We start from the raw sequence: 21,406 nt of genomic DNA on the forward strand, positions 1-21,406 counted from the left end.
AAATACATTTTACTGGTATGGCGAATGTCACCAGTTTTACTGTGGTAATAAGCTAGTCCCAGTTTACTAAGATCGTTTAACTTACTTGAACAGGTTTTCTGCTCCAGCTCTTAATCTCAGCTCTTTATTAATCTCCTGGTTCAATTTTGATCTTTTGTTTTGAAGCTTTCCTCGACATGTTGCAACTCGAGGGTCAGAGCCCTGTAAAAAAAGAAAAAATAAATATTTTTAAAGTGTTTCAGTTGAAAATTTGGCACATAAAAATAGATAAGGAATATTTATTCTTTTCTAAATGTAAAAATAAATAACAGTTATGTTAGTGTAATAGTTTACTTTTTGAATTTGGGACACTTTGGTGCTGTGTATAAACTATTTAAAAAGTTCTTTTGAACCTTTAAGGCTTTTTTTTTAATAAAGATCCTACCAAAAATCTAGTATTAGTTTGATTAGAATGTCTGGCTCATAAAGTTCGTCAAATACTTTCATTTTAATTTACGGATCTTTATTCTCCATAGAAAATAGTAGTAATCATATTATGATAATGCAAACAAAATTTAAACAAAGGCAAAAATTTCTCAAAATTTCTGAACCTAAAAAATATAATGTATTTTAATTTCATATCTACGTGTTTGTAGTTTGATTACAAAATAATGTTTATGTTTTGATTAGATAAGTTTTAGAAATCAATTTCATTCTTTTGTTAGTCATTATCAATTTCATTATTCTTTAATGGCCTAAAGTTCATTTTAAATTCTTTTACTGGTTAGGAATATTGGCCTGAGTAACTAATTGAATAGATTTGTTATAATCTCCAAAACTTTAGTCAATGAGATACATTTATTTACGTAAAGTTGTATACCACCAGATCATTACAAAAAATTTTTTTTTTCACTTTTGAAAATATTTTTAGTCTCAAAAATTTACAAGCAATAAAAGAACACAAATTAATTGTAAAATAAAGATATTCTAATTAAAGTTTAAAATACTCAGTGCCAGTTCTTAAATGATTTAATATAATGTCTACAGAAGAAATATGTAATGAGGTTATTGTAACACATTTATTTACTTTTTAAAATTTTTTCAATAAGTTACCATTATTTTAATTTTATAGCACAAGTACAGTCTTCAAATAGCATTACATCATATTTATTGAGTAAAATTACATTCCATTGTTTTATCTAGTCTACTAGTCTACTACATAGTCTCTAAAATTATAAGTATTAAAATCTAATTCTTATGATCAGATTTTAATTGAACATTCAACAGCGCAATAAAAAAAAAACACACAAAACATGGCAACCTGAAAGTTTATTGGTTAGAAAGCTAGCAGGGAAATTATTAATGCTGGGTTAAAAAATATCAAGATGTTAAAATCTCCAAAGAAATAAAACTAAGTTTTAGTGAACTCATAAATCTCAGAAAACAATGAGAGTACTAGTTATCTGTTGAGATTATATTTCTGAATTCACAAATAATTAAATAATAAAAATTTTCTTTACTTTTAGAGACTAGTACAAATAATAAAAAACACGCTTTCTAGAATTACATTAATTTATGTAGTATATTTATGGACCTCTCAATTACACGCATAAAATTAATTACAGAATTTATTCTAGTTTATATTTCAGAAATATACTGTGAAATAAAAATTTGAATTTGAATATGAGTTGGGGTTAAGTTCAATTAATAAGATACATTGGTTAATTATTATTTGTGATAAAAATAGCAGCTTTTACAAAAAAAAAAAAAAATAAAATAAAAAAAACATTGGTTTTCAGTAAATTAAAAATTAATTTTTGTTAAATTTATTCACCAAGATTCCATTTAAAATAGTGAAGAAATGTTAATTAAAACATGTAATCCATCTAACTTTACTTTGCATAAAAGTTTTTAATTTAAATCTATCACTAAGAGTTTGGTCACGGATTTAATTTGGTCCCAGAGAAGTCTGAGTGGATAATTTATTTTAGAGTTGGAATTTCCACACAATTCCAGTGATGACAACAAGGTTGTTCATTTAGGAGAGCTGGATTCTGTTATTCCAGGGGTGGGTGAGGTTACTTCTTTTTGAGTGATTAATTTCTGAAGGAAAAGTAACATTTATTGTGATTGTATTTAAACTGGTTAGAAGAAAAATTGATTTATCCTTCATATGGGAGTTGTTGATCTTAGCACTGCATTATCATCACGGGTTGAATGTCCTTTCTCACCATTTACTTGTTTCCTCGTATTTCCCTATATTTGATATTTTTTCTTTTCCATCTTGGGTTCTGTAGGTTTGGTTCACTATTAGGTTTCCAAGATCTGCAGTCTGTGAACCTTGATGCTATGTAGAGGTGCTGTCTGTGAGCTAATTCAGACAATTTATTTCCTCTCTGGTGGTTGTATAATAAATCTAATGTTTGATGTGCCTATTGAATGAAGCCTTCTAAAATTTACTAAAAGAAAAGTATGATTCGGTTTAATTGACACGCTAATTTTACTGTGATCATTGAGTTCATATGGTACTATGAAACTTATTCCGATCTGGTATTAGTTATGTATTAAATATTATTATAATTGAAGTTAAAAATCTATTTCCAAAATGATTTCTTTAAAATAATAATTTAAGTTGTTTTATTTATGTTGTAGATATGGAGTTAACCTCATTTTAAATTTAGTCTCAAATTAAGTTAATGACTTAAAATCACTTTTTAAAAATTTCTGAAACAAAACAGTAAATTATTTTAATACTGATAAGCCTCTCACAATATCCAAATTTTGTATTGCATAGAATAATAATTCTAACCACATAGAATCACTTTGCACATCTTAAGTATTTATCTTACATTTTCATAATCCCAGTGAAAAATCTGAATCATCCAAATCAAGGATTACAATCAATAACTTAAGTCTTACGAAACATGATAAAGCTCAAGGCTGTACAACTGTGCCAACTCCATCATGATGTGGAGCGTTTCTTTCTTTCATCCGGAAAGTTCTGGGTTCATTTTTCTACCTCTACATGAATATGATTAGGATATACCTTTAAGGGCTAAATCATAGTTTGAAACAAGAGAATAACATAGGTATATAATACAACACATCCAAGAAGAAGAAGAATTTTAATTTCAATATTAAAATCCTTAATTATAGCTCAATATAAAGATGCAAAACTGACTTGCTTAAAATTAATTTTGTAGTTAGACCTACTGCTTTTGAATTTAGGCTATCTAACTAAGATAAAGCAGCATCAAAATAACACAGACACACGCGCGCGCGCGCTATAACTATATATATGTTACGGTAAAACCCCGAATACCGGTAAATCTTAAGTTTTACCGGTAAATTCTAACATTTACCAAGTTACGTGGTAAAAGTTCGAAAAAATCTTGAAAACACATTTAATTCGGACTTTTACCAAATCGTTTTGGTCATTGTTGACAATTACCATTTTCTGTTGGTAAAAGTTGATAATTCTGTAACGAAATCACTTCTAAATAGGAAAGAGCATGAATTTAAAAATGCTCTTCTCAATTTCGGGATTTCAGTTCAAAAATTGTATTAAAATTAATCATTCTTAAACGTGAGAATAATCAATTAATAGTTAACTCTTAAATACACAGTCTGGGTCTAACACCCGGATTGGTTTTTAACCCAATTTATTTTCAATTTTTGCTGCGGGAAAAAAGTTTTGAATCCCAACTGAACGTTTTTCATTAAATACAGTCATTTTGTTCGTTCAAACCATTCTAAAACTTAAGGAAAGATATAAAAAACCTAAAAAATATAACTAAAAATTCTGTTTTTTAAAATATAGCCTTCCAGTTTTTCCTTTTACATAACACCATGATTAAAAAAACATGCTGCTAAAAAAATGTGATTGAATTTTATTTAATAATATTAAGAATAATTTTTTCACAAAAAAGTTAATCGATTATTCTTAATGGTAATTGTATTCTACAGGCTTTACGACGAACAGATGTTTGTGCAAATCTGCAAAATTACTTTGTAATTCTAAATGCCGTAATAGTCAACCTTGCTGCAATAACGTGTGAATTTCAAAATTTCGTACAATTGGAACACTAAGTTAAACAAAATTTTTCATTGAAAAAGTAATTAATATGAAGAGCAAATGTTTCTTGCATACGAGTTATTATCTAGTACTTGAGATGGGCATTATTTTTAGTTATAGAGTTTTTTTTTTGTAATTTGTAGTCTCGAAAGGATTCATTTAATTTTGACAACGAACATATTGCTATTTACCATTGTAGAAGTTTGCTGAAAATGATTCATTCCTGAATATTAGTGTATATGAATTAATTAATTGTAAAGTTTTTGAAATGTCTTAGTATTATATAGCAAAATAAAGTTTTTTATAATCTTTTGAAAAACACCTGTTTCATTTTTCACCCGCAGTGCACTGAAATTCTAAAATTGGGAAGAGCATTTTTAAATTCATACTTTTGAGTGATTTCATTACAGAATTGTCAACTTTTACCAACAGTCTATGGTAAATGTCAAATGGTAAATGACAAAAACTATTTGGTAAAAGTCCGAAATAAATGTGTTTTCAAGATTTTTTTCGGACTTTTACCAAGTGAATTGGTAAATGATAGAATTTACCGGTAAAACTTAAGATTTACTGGTATTCGGGGTTTTACCGTAACATATATATAAAATATTCTGTTTAAAATCGTATCACTTTTCTGATCCAGCTTGTGTGTTTTGTTTCTAATTAAAGTAGAAGTTCTAAAATTTGTGTTTAATTTTAATAGACGTTTATACGACTTTTCTCAGAGTTAAATTCTCATCAAAGTTAACCAAAAATTTTCATTTATTTATTGGTAAATGAACAAAGTTATTTTATTCAAACCTAAAAAAATGTATTTTCAAACAAATGTGTTTCGTGTTTTAAAACGGGGTAGGGTCTTAAAACGGTGAGCTAGAGGTCTGAGATCACTTTTATTCAATTTATTTGATTAAAAGCCATAAGGAAGCATCAAATCTACTCCTTGATTTTACCCCAGAAATTTTAGTACGGTTTAACTTCAGAGAGGGAGCAGAAAACAGGACTGAATGTTTCGCGAGCTAAAACTCACTAACGAACGGTTTTCTGACCTGTGCTCATATGAACTTTTTTCTTATTTTTGACTATAGAATCATCTTCCCAGGAATTACCGTGCAATTTAGAATCACTCTGTATATATAATATATATATTGTAACAAGACCGGTATAACGGACCTGAGTAACGGATTCCTGCCAATTATGAAGAAAGTAATAGAAAATATAATAATAGGAGGAATCCAGAAAGTGGCTAAAAGAAACCTTTTTTAGTAAAGGTAACAATTCCGTTTAACAATCGTCCTTTGTAATACTGACCTCTGACACACATAAAAAGATGTTGTTTCGTGAAAAGAGATACCGGAACCAGGTTTAGAATCTCTCCGGTTTCCGTGGCGCGAGTGGTAGCGTCTTGGCCTTTCATTTGGAGTTCGCAGGTTCGAATCCCGGTCAGGGATGGCATTTGAGCCGTGAACACGGGACAATATATATATATATATATATATATATATATATATATAAATATATACAGAGGGTTTAGGGTTTATAAAAACCGTTTCAAGATTTCAGGAGATGGTCCCATGAAAACAAAGAAAACGTTTTGTATTACGATATGTCCGGAAACGCTTAGGTTATCGGTTTTCCACCATTTTGTATTTTTAACATAAAAATTTATTTCTCTGGATTGGTTAATCGTGCCCAGCTGAAATTTCGTATACTGATATGGTAACTAAAGGTGTTTATTCTATAAAAATAGTGAACTTGATCTCTAAATTTAACAAATGGCGGCCATGCAAATTTTTTAATTGTTAATACCTTTGCAACTGCTGGTTTATTTAGGGATGGGGACTATCACCTGAATTATTGAAACGGTTTGTTTGAAACACCCTTCCTTACTCTCTCACTCTCACTCTCGCTCTCTCTCTCTCTCTCTCTCTCTCTCTCTCTCTATATATATATATATAAAATGTTGTTTATATGAATACAAATATACAAGGCCATAATATTAGAAGAAAGCAAATAGAAAAAAGTTTGAATTATAATATTTATTACAGAATTAGTTGTATTTATCATTATTATCCTTTAACTTCAAAACAGTTTTGGTTTGAAATTATAATTGCTACCATACGAACACCTGATATATAGTATAGTCTAATACCTCAGCAGTATTAGAGGGGTGAACTGGGATATAAGTTTCTGTAAAGGGGGGCAGTTAACTCGGTAATTCACGAAGCATAAATTTTAGTTCTAATAAGCGTTCCATCAGCCATGTAAAAATTTATAAATGTATTTCTATTGTATTCTGAAAAAGAATCTGTACTAAAAAACTCATGTCTAGACGAATTCTATAGTTATGCAAATACGTAATCGTCAATTCGCGATTTATTAAAAGAAGCTCCCTGGATCAGAAAATCCAGAAATGCAAGAATACCTCTGATTCGTTTAAACACCTAAACCAAATGAGTATTTCTGGTCTGCCCGAGTTGGACGGACTATAATTTTCCATGTCTTTTTGCTATATGATTTCTATACAGCGCTTTGTTGTATCGTTGAAACTCATTATATAATTTAAAGAAAAAACACTCCATTTCCTTAAACTACGTTCGTCAGTAGAATAAAATTCAATTATCTTACCGCTATAAAGGAAATAAATTTATTTAGGTTTCGCAAGCAGGAAGAAATTACCATTCACTAAGTAAGCTAATCTAAATTAATATACTTAAACCATAACATTATAACAAAAAAAAAATCATTATATGAGTTCTTTGCTGGTGGTCTTATTGTTCAATAACATTTATAAGTTAGGACTTTTTTATTAGATTTAAATAAATATTAATCGTATTTAAATGTAATAAATGCTATGGTTAAATGACTATTAACATATACAAAATATTAAGTAACTCTAGCAGTTCTACTAATTTTGAAAGCAGAAGATAACATTTCGGTTGTAATAAAAACGAATACTTTTCAAAGAGTGCCTTTTATTCAATTCGCAGGTGATCGTAATTTCTTCAAAAAAAAAGAAAGAAAAACTATTTCTAGCCTCCATTTATGAAAAAAAGTAGAGAATGCGAGTTTTACTTTTATAGAGTTAGCGGAAAAGTAATTAATCTCGTGTAAAGCAATTGAAGCGATTTACTAACTTAAGAATTTGACGGCCAGATTTTTAATATATAGTGCTTGTTGCACAATGTAAAGGTATTAAAATTAGTTTTAAAATACCGTCTAAGGTCGTAAACTGAAATCATCTTTTTTAAAATCAATTTTCTTGAAATTATTTTTAAAAACTGCTTTAGATTTTCAAGACTGTTAATATTATTTAAACACTCGTGGTTTATATAATTTTCACAGATAAAACGTTATTTCAATTAAAAAATACATAACAAGGATTAAACTAACACCGAAGGAATCCATGAATTAGAAAAAATGAAAGATTTTTTGTTTATCCGGCTGTGAAAGTTAGTTAGCATAAGAATACCTGAGCTTAATATCAAGGGAAAAAATTTATATCTTTATTTTTGGGTAAGCATCTCACGCCAAATTAAATCTATTTTATCGGGATCATATTTTTTAATGAAAGCAAAATAAACGAGAGTGAATATGGATGAGGTGATATTTACTTTCAAACTATTTTTTCAAAATAATGAATGAAAATATCTATTTCTCCTCTACTCAAATCATAAATGCTGGTCTCAGTAGGATAACTTTAGCGTTTCAAGTTTATAAAATTACAAGATTCTTTTGTATAGTTTGAGATTCGTTTACTTTAATTGTAAAAGATTTTTACAGTATATACCCATGAAACTGAATAACCCAAGATCTAATTCTAAAGATTAGATTTTCATTTTAGAAACAAAAGATTTTGCCATAAGGAATTATGGCGGTAAACCGGACATACGACTAATGAAACCCATCTTGAGATGTGGGGTCCACCATCCCTGAATATATTAGTTTTTCCATAAGTGGAACCGAGTATACCTTCTACTGGGCGGGTTGGAGAGTTATATATTAGGTTACAAAGTATCAGCTGACACAAAGAAAAGCCGAAAAATATTTGAATAGCTCTTCCCTTGAATTTGGTGTTTCAGTTATCGATTGTCCTAAAAGCAAAAAAATATAATTTTTCTCAGGAAATATTATGCAACATTAAGAAATTAAAATGACCAGAAAGTTATAAAAGTTAATAAAATATATATATGTATATGAATACAATACATATACATACCCACTAAGGTGCATTATTTACACCCATATGATATATGTAGGTTTTGCTTGTGAAGGGTAAGATTAATAATATGAAAGTTATGATTATTAATGATAGGATTTCTCACTGTAAAAAATAAATACTGTTTATCAGCTGGAGCTTATAAACAAACTGCTAAGAAACTGAAAGTAATGAGAAAATAATGTTATCCGTTTTGTTAGAATTTATATGCAAGTACTGTCCATCAATTTTTACAATACTAAACCATTACAAAAATTACAAAAACTTTTCCCTCTTTCTTAATCTTTACGTAATCTAATAAGCAATTTTTTCTCTAGCAACTGGCCTCCTGTTAAATTTATATACATTCATTTTCAAAATTTTAAACCATGATGTTACATTATGTCCATATTTTATTTATAATCTTACATTATTTAGATTATATTAACTAGTTAGTTAAAATAAAGAACAAAAAACATTAAAAAACTGTTAATAATTATAGATAATTACGTTATGGATACAGATTTCTTCTCTTTTAGAGTGACGTGATGTGGTCCATGTACTAATAATGTTTAATCTGATGAATAAAAAGATTTTTACTTGTTCGCTACTAACTACTACTTCTACTTAGGGTAGTATTTTAAACATGTTAATCACGATACGTAGCGTACATCAAATGAAATATTATATAACTCAATTTTTTTATATTTAGGCTTAATTGAAAAGTTTTACCTTTATTAAAATCAGTAAAGAGAAAATGTTTAATGAAACGGGTTCATAAATTTTTTAATTTACTTAAATAGTGGAACTAAAGTTACTTTCTAATTTATGGTGTTTTATACGACTAAGAGTAGTAATCAAATACTATAATTAGTATTTTTATTAATTATTTTTATTTAACCAAAGAAACATACTGGAGAGATATTTTACACTCCTAGTTTTGAATAAATTATCTTACCTATTTTAATTATAAATTAAAATATGCTATCTTTAGCATATTTTCTACGATCATTTAATCATGATAATTGAACCCATTTCCATTGCAGTGGTTGTGGTAATCAAAAATGCTTATGAGGCCAAAAAATAGAAGAAAATATACTCTTATATCATATCTGTTTACAATAAACTGGCGTCATCTTACACAAATCAAGTGCAATAACATCCTTTCTGGGTGAAATATTTTGCCTTTCAAATTTCTCTTCTTTTTGTGGCTTAGATATCATTAGTCGTCGATGTCTGAACTACAAGTTACACCTTTTTTACGAGTCCAGATATGTTTTTTAGATCGTTTTAAAATGTGTGTTTATGTTGATGAATTTAAGCTCTGGCAAATCCAAGGACAAAGTCAGACAAGAAATCGTTCAATAACTTAAGAAACACTTCATGGGTCGTGGAAATAGTGTTAAAAAGAATACATTTTTATCAGAATGGTATTGAGGTTTAGAAGAAAGGTACGAATAAAAGAAACTGATTAAAAAAATAGACAGAATGTTTGCAATTAGGACATCCTTAATGTTCTTGTTCCGGATTGCGACAAGTGCACTTAAAGAATCGGAACATATTAGCACTCTCTCTTCGCAATAATGTTCAGTGTAGCGAAGAGCTTGCTGAATTGCAGTAAGTTCTACCGTGTAGACACTGGCAAAGAATAACGGATTCCAATTCTCACCAGAAAAAACGTGCTGTGTACACTTTTGTAGGAAGAGAATTCCTCATCAAAGTCCTGCGTTGACAATTGATGATAATCCAATACAATATAAAGACAATGTAAGATATTTAGGATTAGTATTGGATAAATCCCTTACATGGGGATTATATATACAGGACTTGAGTGATAGATGCAAAAGAGCCCTAAACATAATAAAATGTTTATCGAACTTAAATTGGGGCTCAGATAAAGAGATATTGTTGAGACTGTATAAGGCATTGGTTCAATCGAAACTAGACTACGGATGTATTGTATATTCATCCGCTAGAAAGTCGCATTTAAAAAAGTTAGACGTAGTTCATAATAGCGGAATAAGATACGCAACAGGCGCTTTCCGCACAAGTCCGGCGGTTAGTCTGATGTCTGAAGCCGGAATAATGCCACTACATTATAGAAGAGAGATCCTCTTGTTAAGATATGCAGCAAATATATGGGCTTTCCCTGCTCATATAAATAATAAATTGTTTATGAATCATCCCATGGCTGCATTATACGAACGTCGTGCTACCTATTCCAGACCACCCGGAATTAGGTACCACGAATTAAGAAGTAAATATGAAATTGCCATTCCAGATACATTGTCAATTTCTACTAGAGACATACCGCCATGACTCTTACCAGCGGTAAATACAAATTTGGGTCTCTCTCAAGGAGAAATAAAAAAGAAACCAGCAGTGATCATCCAACAGGAATTTTTGGCAACCGTCAGTAGTTACGAAGAACATATTAGAATTTATACTGACGGTTCTAAAACCGAACATGGTGTTGGATGCTCAATATATGTAAATGAAGAAGCCCACTTTTGGAAACTGCTAGATGTGGCCAGTGTCTACACGGCAGAACTCACTGCAATTCAGCAAGCTCTTCGCTACACTGAACACTATTGCGAAGAGAGAGTGCTAATATGTTCTGATTCATTAAGTGCACTTGTCGCAATTCGGAACAAGAACATTAAGGATGTCTTAATTGCAAACATCCTGTCCATTTTATACGTTCTAAAACAACGAGGACAGCGATGCGTATTTGTATGGACTCCGGGGCATGCTGGTATTACAGGTAATGAAATCGCAGACGAAGCTGCCAGAAAGGCAACAGTCTGCGATGATTTGGATGCATTTCCTGTAAGAGTGGCAGACGTTAAAAACCGTCTAACAAACATAGTAAGAAATAAGTGGAACGCTGAATGGAGGAGTTTAAACACAAAATTAAACTCAGTAAAAACTTCTCCTTATAAATGGAAAAGCGACTTTAAGTTGACTCGCCGTGAACAAGTAGCGGTGACCAGACTTAGAATCGGTCACACGCGATTAACAAATTTATATATGTTAACCGGCGAAGTGAGACCAATGTGCGGTGTTTGTAATAAAACACTGACAATCAAGCATCTAATAGAAGAGTGTACCATATATGAGGACCTCAGAAAGAGGTTCCGTCTTACAAATAATATTAGAGCTGATCTGGATAATGGAAATGAAGAAAATATAGTTGCATTTTTACACGCCAGTGGACTTCTTAAAAGTCTATAAAATGAATGTTTAAAGCTGTGAGAAAGGAATCTCTAAGCGGTAGTTTTATATATACATATAAGGGAGTCTCGAAGCGTGGCACGTATAGTGACGGGAGGTAGCCCTCTTGCCTAAGCCATTTTGGCTCACCTGCATTCAAGAGCAGTGAGTCGGGGTGTGTCCGATGATGGCATGGGGGACCCTCAAGGGTGGATTGAGGGCGCGAGGCTGTGGATGTACCCCGTGCATGCCTATAGCCTGTTTATAAGAAGGATTCAACTGCCACGGCACCCTGGCGCGACTGATATACTGCTCAACGGCGGTTCTGGTCGCCCCGAGGGTGCTTCAACAAACTATAAATGAGACTCGTAGAAGAAAGAAAGAAAGATATGGTATTGATAAGCTGAATATTTTTATTTTATGGTCTTTTGAGAACGTATCTCAAATTTTAATATTGGGGCCCTTTACACCCCATAAGTGTTTGTGATTGTCCTTGTCTTTTATGTCTTAATGTTTATTGTGAAGTTTGTGTTTTTAAATAAAATGTAAGGGCCCTTTACAGCCTTACATATGACGATCCTGATGGAGATAATAATTTCTTTTAAAGAATGTGACGAGGGCTAATGACCTTAGCAGTCGATGCCCGTAAAAATTCAGTTAAAAAAAAAAAAAAAAATAATAATAATAATAATGATAATGTAAAAAAAATTGAATCAGATAAATTAAAAGCTTTAATGCTATTAACTGAGGGCTAGGGGTTAAGTGAGGGAATATATTTTTCCTTTAATCTTCTTTCTCAACTTATATAGTTTTCAGTGAATGTTGTGGTGTTAACCATCGTTAGAATGAAGTAGAAGTATATTAAACCTTTTAAAATGCTTTAAAAAAATAATAATTGGGGTAAACGCAGGTAAATCTCCGCAATGTAGATAAAAAAAGTACAAACTTAGACTACGTAATGAAGTTTACGTAGATGTATCAGAAGTCCAATCTAAAAATGACTGCTTTCACACGGTATTTAATATATATTTATAATATAGATTTGGTCAAACAAATAATGGTTGGTAACTGAATTACGTGCGCGTAGTACGTTTAGTGAAAGAAAGGAGTGGTGAAGTTTTCCGCTTTCTTAACAGCGGAAGAAAGAATGATTGTAAACAGCTAAATACTCACTGTAAAGAAACAAGATAAAACGAATTGATCTGATACGTCTGACCGAATCAAAAATGAAGATCGATCAGTGAGCTAGATCGCTTTATCAACATTATCTCGAAAACTCCTACAGCAAAACTAAAATTAACAGTTTAAAATGACCGTTATTTTTCTGTACAAACTGGACAACATTCGGTTTAAAATGATCATTAATAAGTACCTGTGCTATTATGAATCGTTAAAAGTTAAAACTGATTACTACTGGAGGAATAATTTAAAGGAATACATTTAGTTAATCACGCAGTTTTAAGTATCCGTTGCTGAAATTAATATAATTTTAAAACATGTTTATTAATGTCTGCTATTATCGTTAACTTTAGGATGTTGAACAGTCGTTTGTAATTAAACCGGGTTCACATAAAAGGGAATGCAATTGAGAATTTTATGTCGGTTAACTACCGTTCATTATTTGTGGGAGATTATATTCATTCGAACTGTAATAAAAAATAAAATTTGAGTCTCTTAAGTTTTATATACAATATGTTTAGAGAGAATGAATATAGGATTATACTTTTCCTAAAGCAGGTCTGTCACTAAAATTACTTTAGGGCCGATCGGAATTATATCTGAGCTATTGATAGAATGAATAATTTATTAATTAATTTGAATAATAAAAAAAATTATCGTATAAAATTCTACGTAATAAATAAATGTAACAAGCCGATAATAAAAATTTTTGATCAGTAAATTGCACATTTAGAAAAAAAAGAAAGTTTATTAAAGAAATAGTAGATTAATAGTGATGGAACGTAAAAATGGAAAAGAGGAGATAGTTTTGTAATTCTTCTCGTTCAGTTTTTATGGATAGTTAAAATTATTTATCCTTCTTTTCTAAACAGGCACAAGGTATGTCAAACAGTTAAATAACCAAGTTTATAAAAATGTTAATAGGGATTAAGCAATTTACAGTGTCTGGACTATTATTTTGGAAGGGCATATTTGCACCTATTTTATCGATTACTGTACTCTGGCTGCATACAAAAACAATAAAATATACACATTGTGTAGTGACGCACTCTGTTTTCTATATACGTTGGTTTACGTGATATCGTACTGCTTTTTGTAAATGTTAAGAATGTAAACGTGGACACGTTAGTGTATTCTGAGCAACTCTAAAATTTATAAAAATAAAATGCAAAACGAAAAATTTCTTCATTTACTGAAATATATGCTTTCTAAGGGACATGCCGCGTTAGCAACCTGCCCAGGATCTTCCGATTCAGCCTCTTAATATCCAGAATTTCAAATGCTAAGAGGAAAAAATAAGAAAGCAATTGAGCAACACCTTGACACTGAACAATACAATAGAGCAGTAAGCAAAATGAATAATGTATTTTATTTTTTTTACGTAGGTACGTGATTGATCTATTAATAAAAACTGAGACGTTTAATTTTTAGTCAGCAATGTTATTCTGTCAACGACAAAACTTTATTGTAGTAGTAATAGCTTCTAATGCAGGTAGTATTTATTAGGTTCGGGTACTAAAACTAGTTTATATACTTTTTTAAATGTTCTGTTTAAAAAAATTAATTTATGATTTTTTTTCACTACGAAGTCACCTTCTCCACTACTAGGTCTACTAGTACTTTTGAATTGGCACGAAATACCGTAGTCATACTACCTACCACCTAAAGTACCTAAATTAGCTCTAAGCTCTTTTTTAAAGACCTTAATTTAATTATTTTGGAGTTTACCGCATGCTTTTACTGTGTATGTCAGTTGGGCTGTGTTATCTATGTATTTTAAGTCGTCAGTTTAACCCGTCAAGTGGCTATACTACCGATGTCATTCCTTCAGGAATGCTAAGTTGCTCACACTTTCCAGTTGATAATCTTTTATTTTTTAAGTCGGATGATTCTAAAAACTGTTCATAGCTGTTTTTTTTTGTGGATTTACACAGTAATGGTACAGGTATCTGTTCCTAGTTAAATTTGACTCAATTCTGAACTGACTGGTTTTCCGACCAACTCTTTTCTTCTGCAGGTGATATAAATGTAAATGACAAGGTTGCACCTTTGGACATTCTTAAATAAGCAAACAGCGAAACTTTTTTTTGACTTAACACCGCTGATAACATAACAAAACGTCTTTGCCTTTCATAGCCTGATACGAATTCGAACCGTTTTTGATATGTTAATAACCACAGTTATGAACAGTTTTTTCATGTGATATTTAAAAAAAGAAGTTTCAATTAGCAAAATGAAATCAAATATCCATAAAGTTTATTTAATAAGCTAGTCCAATTTTTAAGAAATATTTAGTTCGGGAAAAGTTTTGTGCACATTGATAGAATAAATACAGCGTGTAAATAGAACTTATTCAAACTTTAATTAGTGATATTTTTCCTTTAATGCGAGGAAATAATAATAAAAATTAATCTCTTACAATGAACTAAGTAATTCTCAAGATTTCGTTGACTTAGAACTGTGTTTTTAAAGACTGAAAGAAAAACTTTGCTGGCCGTATTTTATTTGGTAAAAGGAAGAAGATATTAGTCGAGTATTTCTTTAATTTTACTCATGTCGTATCCATGAATAAAAGCCAAATGGACTTTATTTGTAAATTAATTAGCGTTTAATTATTAAAAGAGAATTCCATAGATGACTGAATCTTTAACGCTCTGAAAAAATTTAATGAAATTATTGTCCTAGAAAAACCAACAACAATTAATTTCACCTAGGTTTTATTAATTTTAATCACTGAGTGTGATAATACTTTAATTAAAAATTCACATTAATAAAGTAATGAAGATAATTTGTTTTTGGATCTAGGCCACACCATACGTACTACAAACATCACAATTATTTATTTAGTTTTCAACTCGATAAGTATTTAATACTTTACCCTAATTATTTTTTCTTAAATTTACCTTCCATTATATTATAAAGCTTTTAACTGACCATCTATTATTGCGGTTTTTGTAAAAAAAAGAGATACAAAAATCTGGATTTTTTCTTAGTAAGGAATTTAATGCAATTTGAAATATAAGTATTGTTTTGTAGTCCCAGATACGGTAATAAAAGATTTTATGATAATATGAAATAAATTAATGCACTTCTAAAAGTATAAATTACCCTCTTTAAAAAAGTACGACTGATACTTAATTAAACCGTAAAAAAAATTAGAAATTACTAAATATCATCACGTGAAAATATAATAATTGAGTAAAATAAAAAAAAATAAAAATCCTGTATTCCAGAGTATTTTAACTCTCGCTGAGTAATAGACTTTTTACGTTTGTTCTGTGCGTTCCTTTTCTTCTATTTATTAAGACAAAGCAAAATTTAATACGTATTTCCGCATTTGGGACAGCCATAGCTCATGCTTTGTAACAGACGTTTTACGGCGTTTATCTGCTTTTTTCTTATTTAAATCACGATTCACTATCCGTTGCGTTTCTCGAGAACGACATTTTCACTATTATCGAAAGAGTTTTTTCATAGGGGTAATCACATGAAAAAAAAATATACGTATAACTACCAATTTTCGAATCAACATAAAAAAATTTCCGATTTCCTTGGCGGAATGGTAGCGTTTCGGCCCTTCATCCAGATTTGGGTTCGAATCACTGTCAGGCGTGGCCTTTTTTATATGCTACAAAAGTTCCATTTCAATAAACCACGCACAAGCTTCAAGCTTATATGGCGATATCATCAAAAAAGAAATAAAAAAAAATCTGAGGTGGACACTACATGACTTCCTTGTACTCCTATTAAATTACATATACACATTTTTTTTTAAAATGGAAAGCACAGAAAACTTTATTTCATTAATAACTTCTGCTCCCTCTATGAATCATGAGACCTTGCCGATAGTGAGGGGGCTTGAGTGCTCAGTGATACAGAGTAGCTGGATCGAAGGTGCAACCATATCAAAGAGGTATCTGTTGAGAGCCAGACTAAGAAATTATTCCTGAAAGAGGGCAGCAGCTCTTTCAGTAGTTTTTAAGGGCGTAGGTTAGGATGACTTAAACGGCCAATCCTCTTGAGAACTGCGCAGCTGAAAGCAATGGAAAACTACAGCTGCTTTTTTTCCACGAAAATGTAGCTCCTTGGATTTTCATATAACAATGATGGAGGCGCCTTCCTTGGTAAAATGTTAAGGAGTTAAACTAGTCCCCCGTTCGGATCTCCGGGTGGGGACTACTAAGGAAGGGGTCACCAGAAAATTAAAAAATACATCCTACGAGTCGGAGCGTGGAATGTTAGAAGTCTAAAAAAGGTTGGTAGGTTAGAAAATTTAAAGAGGGAAATGGATAGGATAAAGGTAGATGTAGTAGGAGTTAACGAGGTTCTGTGGGAAGAGGAAAACGACTTTCGGTCAGGTGATTTTAGAATAATTAACTCGGTTTCAAATAATGGGCAGGCAGGAGTAGGTTTCGTAATGAACAAGAAGATAGGGAAGAGGGAAGACTATTTCAAAATGCATAGCGATAGAATCATCATATTAAGGATAAAATTAAAACTTAAACCGACAACGATTGTTAACGTCTGTATGCCTACAAGCGCCCATGATGATGATGAGGTAGAGTGTGTATACGAAGAAATTGACGAAATTGAAAATTTAATATTAATTGGAGATTGGAATGCAAATATTGGAAAAAGCAAGGAAGGAAATATAGCGGGTGAATACGGGCTGGGCAAAAGGGATGAAAGAGGGGACCGACTTATAGAGTTTTGTACGAAGTATAATTTAGTAATTGCCAACACCCAATTTAAAAATCATAATATAAGAATTTACACACGGAAAAAGTCAGGTGATACTGCAAGGTATCAGATAGATTATATCATGGTTAAGCAAAGATTTAGAAATCAACTCGTCGACTGGCAAGCTTACCCTGGAGCTAACATTGATAGCCACCATCATTTAGTGATAATAAAATGTAGATTGGGGTATAAAAAACTGAAGAAAAGGTGTCAGATGAATCGGTGGAATTTAGAAAAGCTTGAGGAATTGGAGGTAAAGAAGATTTTTGAGAAGGACATCGCAAGAGGTGTGAGTAAAAAAGATAAGGTAGAAAATGTAGAAGAAGAATGGGAGAGTGTTAAAAATGAAATTCTTAAATCAGCAGAAGCAAACTTACGCGGAATAAAGAGAACTGTTAGAAAACCTTGGATTTCAGACGATATATTGCAGCTGATGGATGAACGTAGAAAATATAAGAATGATAGTGATGAAGAAAGTAAAAGGAACTATCGACATTTAAGAAATACTATAAACAGGAAGTGCAAACTAGCAAAAGAAGAGTGGATTAAAAACAGTGTACAGAAGTGGAAAGAGAAATGATCATTGGTAAAATAGACGGAGCATACAGGAAAGTTAAGGAAAATTTTGGGGTAAATAAATTAAAATCTAATAATGTGTTAAACAAAGTTGGTACCCCGATTTATAATACGAAAGGCAAAGTCGATATGTGGGTGGAATATACTGAAGAGTTATATGGATGAAATGAATTAGAAAATGGTGTTATAGAGGAAGAAGAGGAAGTCAAACAGGATGAAAGGGGAGAAACAATACTGAGATGTAATTTAAGAGCGCATTAAAAGATTTGAATGGCAGAAAGGCTCCTGAAATAGACGGAATACCTGTAGAATTACTGCATAGTGCATGTGAGGAAGCGATTGATAGATTATAGAAACTGTGTGTAATATTTACGAAAAAGGGGAAGTTCCGTCAGACTTCAAATAGTGTTATAGTCATGATACCAAAGAAATCAGGAGCAGATAAATGTGAAGAATACAGAACAATTAGCTTAACTTGTCATGCATCTAAAGTCTTAACTAGAGTTCTGTACAGAAGAATTGAGAGGAGAGTGGAAGAAGTGTTAGGAGAAGACCAATTTGGTTTCAGGAAAAGTATAGGGACAAGGGAAGCAATTTTAGGCCTCAGATTAATAGTAGAAGGAAGATTAAAGAAAAACAAACCAACATACTTTGCGTTTATAGACCTAGAAAAGGCATTCGATAACATAGACTGGAATAAAATGTTCAGTATTTAAAAAAAATTATAGTTCAAATACAGAGATAGGAGAACAATTGCTAACATTTACAGGAACCAAACAGCAATAGAACTGAAGAAACAAGAACATAAGAAAGAAGCTGTAATAAGAAAGGGAGTCCGACAAGGATGTTTCCTATTCCCGTTACTTTTTAATCTTTACCTAGAACTCGCAGTTAATGATGTTAAAGAACAATTTAGATCCGGAGTAACAGTACAAGGTGAAAAGATAAATATGCTACGATTTGCTGATGATATAGTAATTCTAGCTGAGAGTAAAAAAGATTTAGAAGGAACAATGAACGACATGGATGAAGTCCTACGCAAGAACTACCGCATGAAAATAAACAAGATCAAAACGAAAGTAATGAAATGTATAAGAAATAACGAAGAATGTTAATAATCGCGATCACAATACTTCCTTTACTTCGTACAAGGAAAGAAACTAATCTCAAAACAAAAATTCATTAAAAGTAGGTTTTAATTTCTCTAAATAGAATATTTTATTTAAAACTTTATTGGAATTTTTTTTTTATCTCAAAATATTTTCAATCGTATAAAATAATTTCATCCGTGATATTAGTGTAACAATGTGGGTTCAATCAAATGATGGAATAATGTAAATTATTTATTTTTATTTGTTATGAATAGGAATAAGCTGGATTTGTTACATCTGCTAATCTCTTTAATTTTTGTGTTATGTATGATAGGTATTTTATAGTATTTAGTTGATCTATGCGATCTTTTCGTGACACGGAAGTGCTGTATAATCTCCGAATTGTAGTAATAAAAACTGAGCGATATGATAATCCACGGCTTGAAGTTTAGATTGTGAGGGGTTTAGTGTATTTTTAAATCTTTTGTTTGTTGTCGATTACTTCCTGAATAAATATGATCTCATCAAACATTTTAAATAATTGGCAAAAATCTTGACAGAGTTCCCCAGCCACTGGGCCGATTTCGCTAATTGTATTTTAAACGAAAACTTATGTTCCCTAGATATGTCATCAATGGTCACTTGACCCTCTCAGCCCAAAGCGGATATCGAAATGCTAGCAAACAATTTCGTTGCTATTAAAAATCTACTAGCAGCGCTACTTGGAACTTTCGTGACTCTTAATATTAATCTTTATCACGTCCTAAGTTTGTATTTTTTTGTACGTTATTATTATTATTATTTTTTTAATGTGACCCATTATTAATTAAGAAATTATTATTAATAATAATAGTAATATTATTATTATTAATATTTTTTAATGCACTTCAGGTCAAATAAAATATCATGACATGTAAATTGACAATTAAAACGTAGCAACGAAATATACTCGTATATATATATATATATATATATATATATAAGCACATTTTTAATCAATTTGTGGCAATGGTACTTCGTTAATGTGAAAGACTACTAGGTTTTGCACATTTTTAAAGCTGCATTAACAGGTAATAAGTTTTTAAAGAGATTAAACTATTTTTGAATTTGTAGTGAAACACTGCATTTTGCAAAAACAAAAATGAATAAAATAATCTTAGTACAAATTAACGACTGCATTTTCACTTTTAAAAAAAAAATTCTGTTTCTCTCTCAGTAGCTTTGTTTCGGTACTGATTATGATAATCACGAAGAAGTTCCCTACTCCAAGGTTAATAACCACGGAACTGTGAAAGACACTGAAGCAAAGTTCCTGCTTGTAACAACTCTTTGTTCTTCCTTAACTAAGGTTAATAAATAAACCTCTATTATTTAAGGTCTAGGTTCATATTAATTATGAACTATCTGTTAAAATCGTTGTTACATTATCCGTTATAAAATAAAATAGCTGTCTCGATGTATAGTTTTCTCGATTGGTTTTACTCCTTGGTAGTAAAGAACTTTTATACGGATTCGGACTGTGGAACTGGAACCATTCAAACGATTTAACTACTATTTAGATTATAAGGCTGCAGGACTCGAAAATAATACAGAATTCCGTATTTATTACCATCACGTTTCATGTTTTATTCGTTAAGGGAAATGAAATATTATTTGGAGATCAAAGCGGATAGCCGACATGAAAACTGAAATTAAATAATGATCAGATCTATAGTTATTTTTAGAGGCATTATGAATAATTATAATCTGACTGGAAGCTAGTTAGTTATTAAGTAATGTAAGTGTGGTTTATCATTAATTTTAATTATTAAAAACGTAAGTTATTATTATAAAAAAACAAAAAAAAAAAATTACTAATATACAAAACAATACACTACCTCGTCAACATAATTTTTGTCTCACACGTACCAATAGGTGTACTTAATGCAGTTTTTTATTCTGTTTTCAAATATGTATTCGGAATTTCTCCACCACCCACAGTGTTTTTGTTATTTTAATTTTTTAAAGTATTTTAAAAGTTTTTCCGTTCATTTGCCCATTGTCAAGCAAAAACTCTACAGCATTGTAAATATGATGGAACCAAATGAGCTAAGTCAAAGGGTAGAGTTGCTATTTTTGTGGAGGTTCAGACATGTATAAACATAATCTAATGTAGCACACATTCATCAGAAATTGTGATATAGTAATTGTGATGACGTGTTGACCAGTAAACACGTCATTATGAGTGCTTTGTGTGTCTGAATTATTGTGTAATACATATTTACAACTTTATTTCTTTTAATTAGTCGTTAGTTACAAAATACCTAGAGTCGGTTTAAATCATCCTAATAATTTTTGTTATGTATGCGGTGAAGTGAC

At 30.8% G+C, this 21,406-nt stretch overlaps 1 protein-coding gene across 5 annotated transcripts in view; it reads right to left on the reverse strand.

The window, feature by feature from the left end:
- Rhp (GTP-Rho-binding protein rhophilin) overlaps positions 1-21,406 on the reverse strand; it is a 312,084-nt gene that overhangs the window by 48,871 nt on the left and 241,807 nt on the right. For all 5 annotated transcript variants that reach the window (XM_075373148.1, XM_075373131.1, XM_075373139.1 and 2 more), the window contains one exon: positions 86-201. In XM_075373148.1, the coding sequence (XP_075229263.1) occupies positions 86-201 (116 nt within the window). The remainder of the gene's footprint in view (positions 1-85; positions 202-21,406) is intronic.

The sequence above is a fragment of the Lycorma delicatula genome, chromosome 1 (genome assembly GCF_047948215.1).
Source record: "Lycorma delicatula isolate Av1 chromosome 1, ASM4794821v1, whole genome shotgun sequence".
Lineage (NCBI taxonomy): Eukaryota > Metazoa > Arthropoda > Insecta > Hemiptera > Fulgoridae > Lycorma > Lycorma delicatula.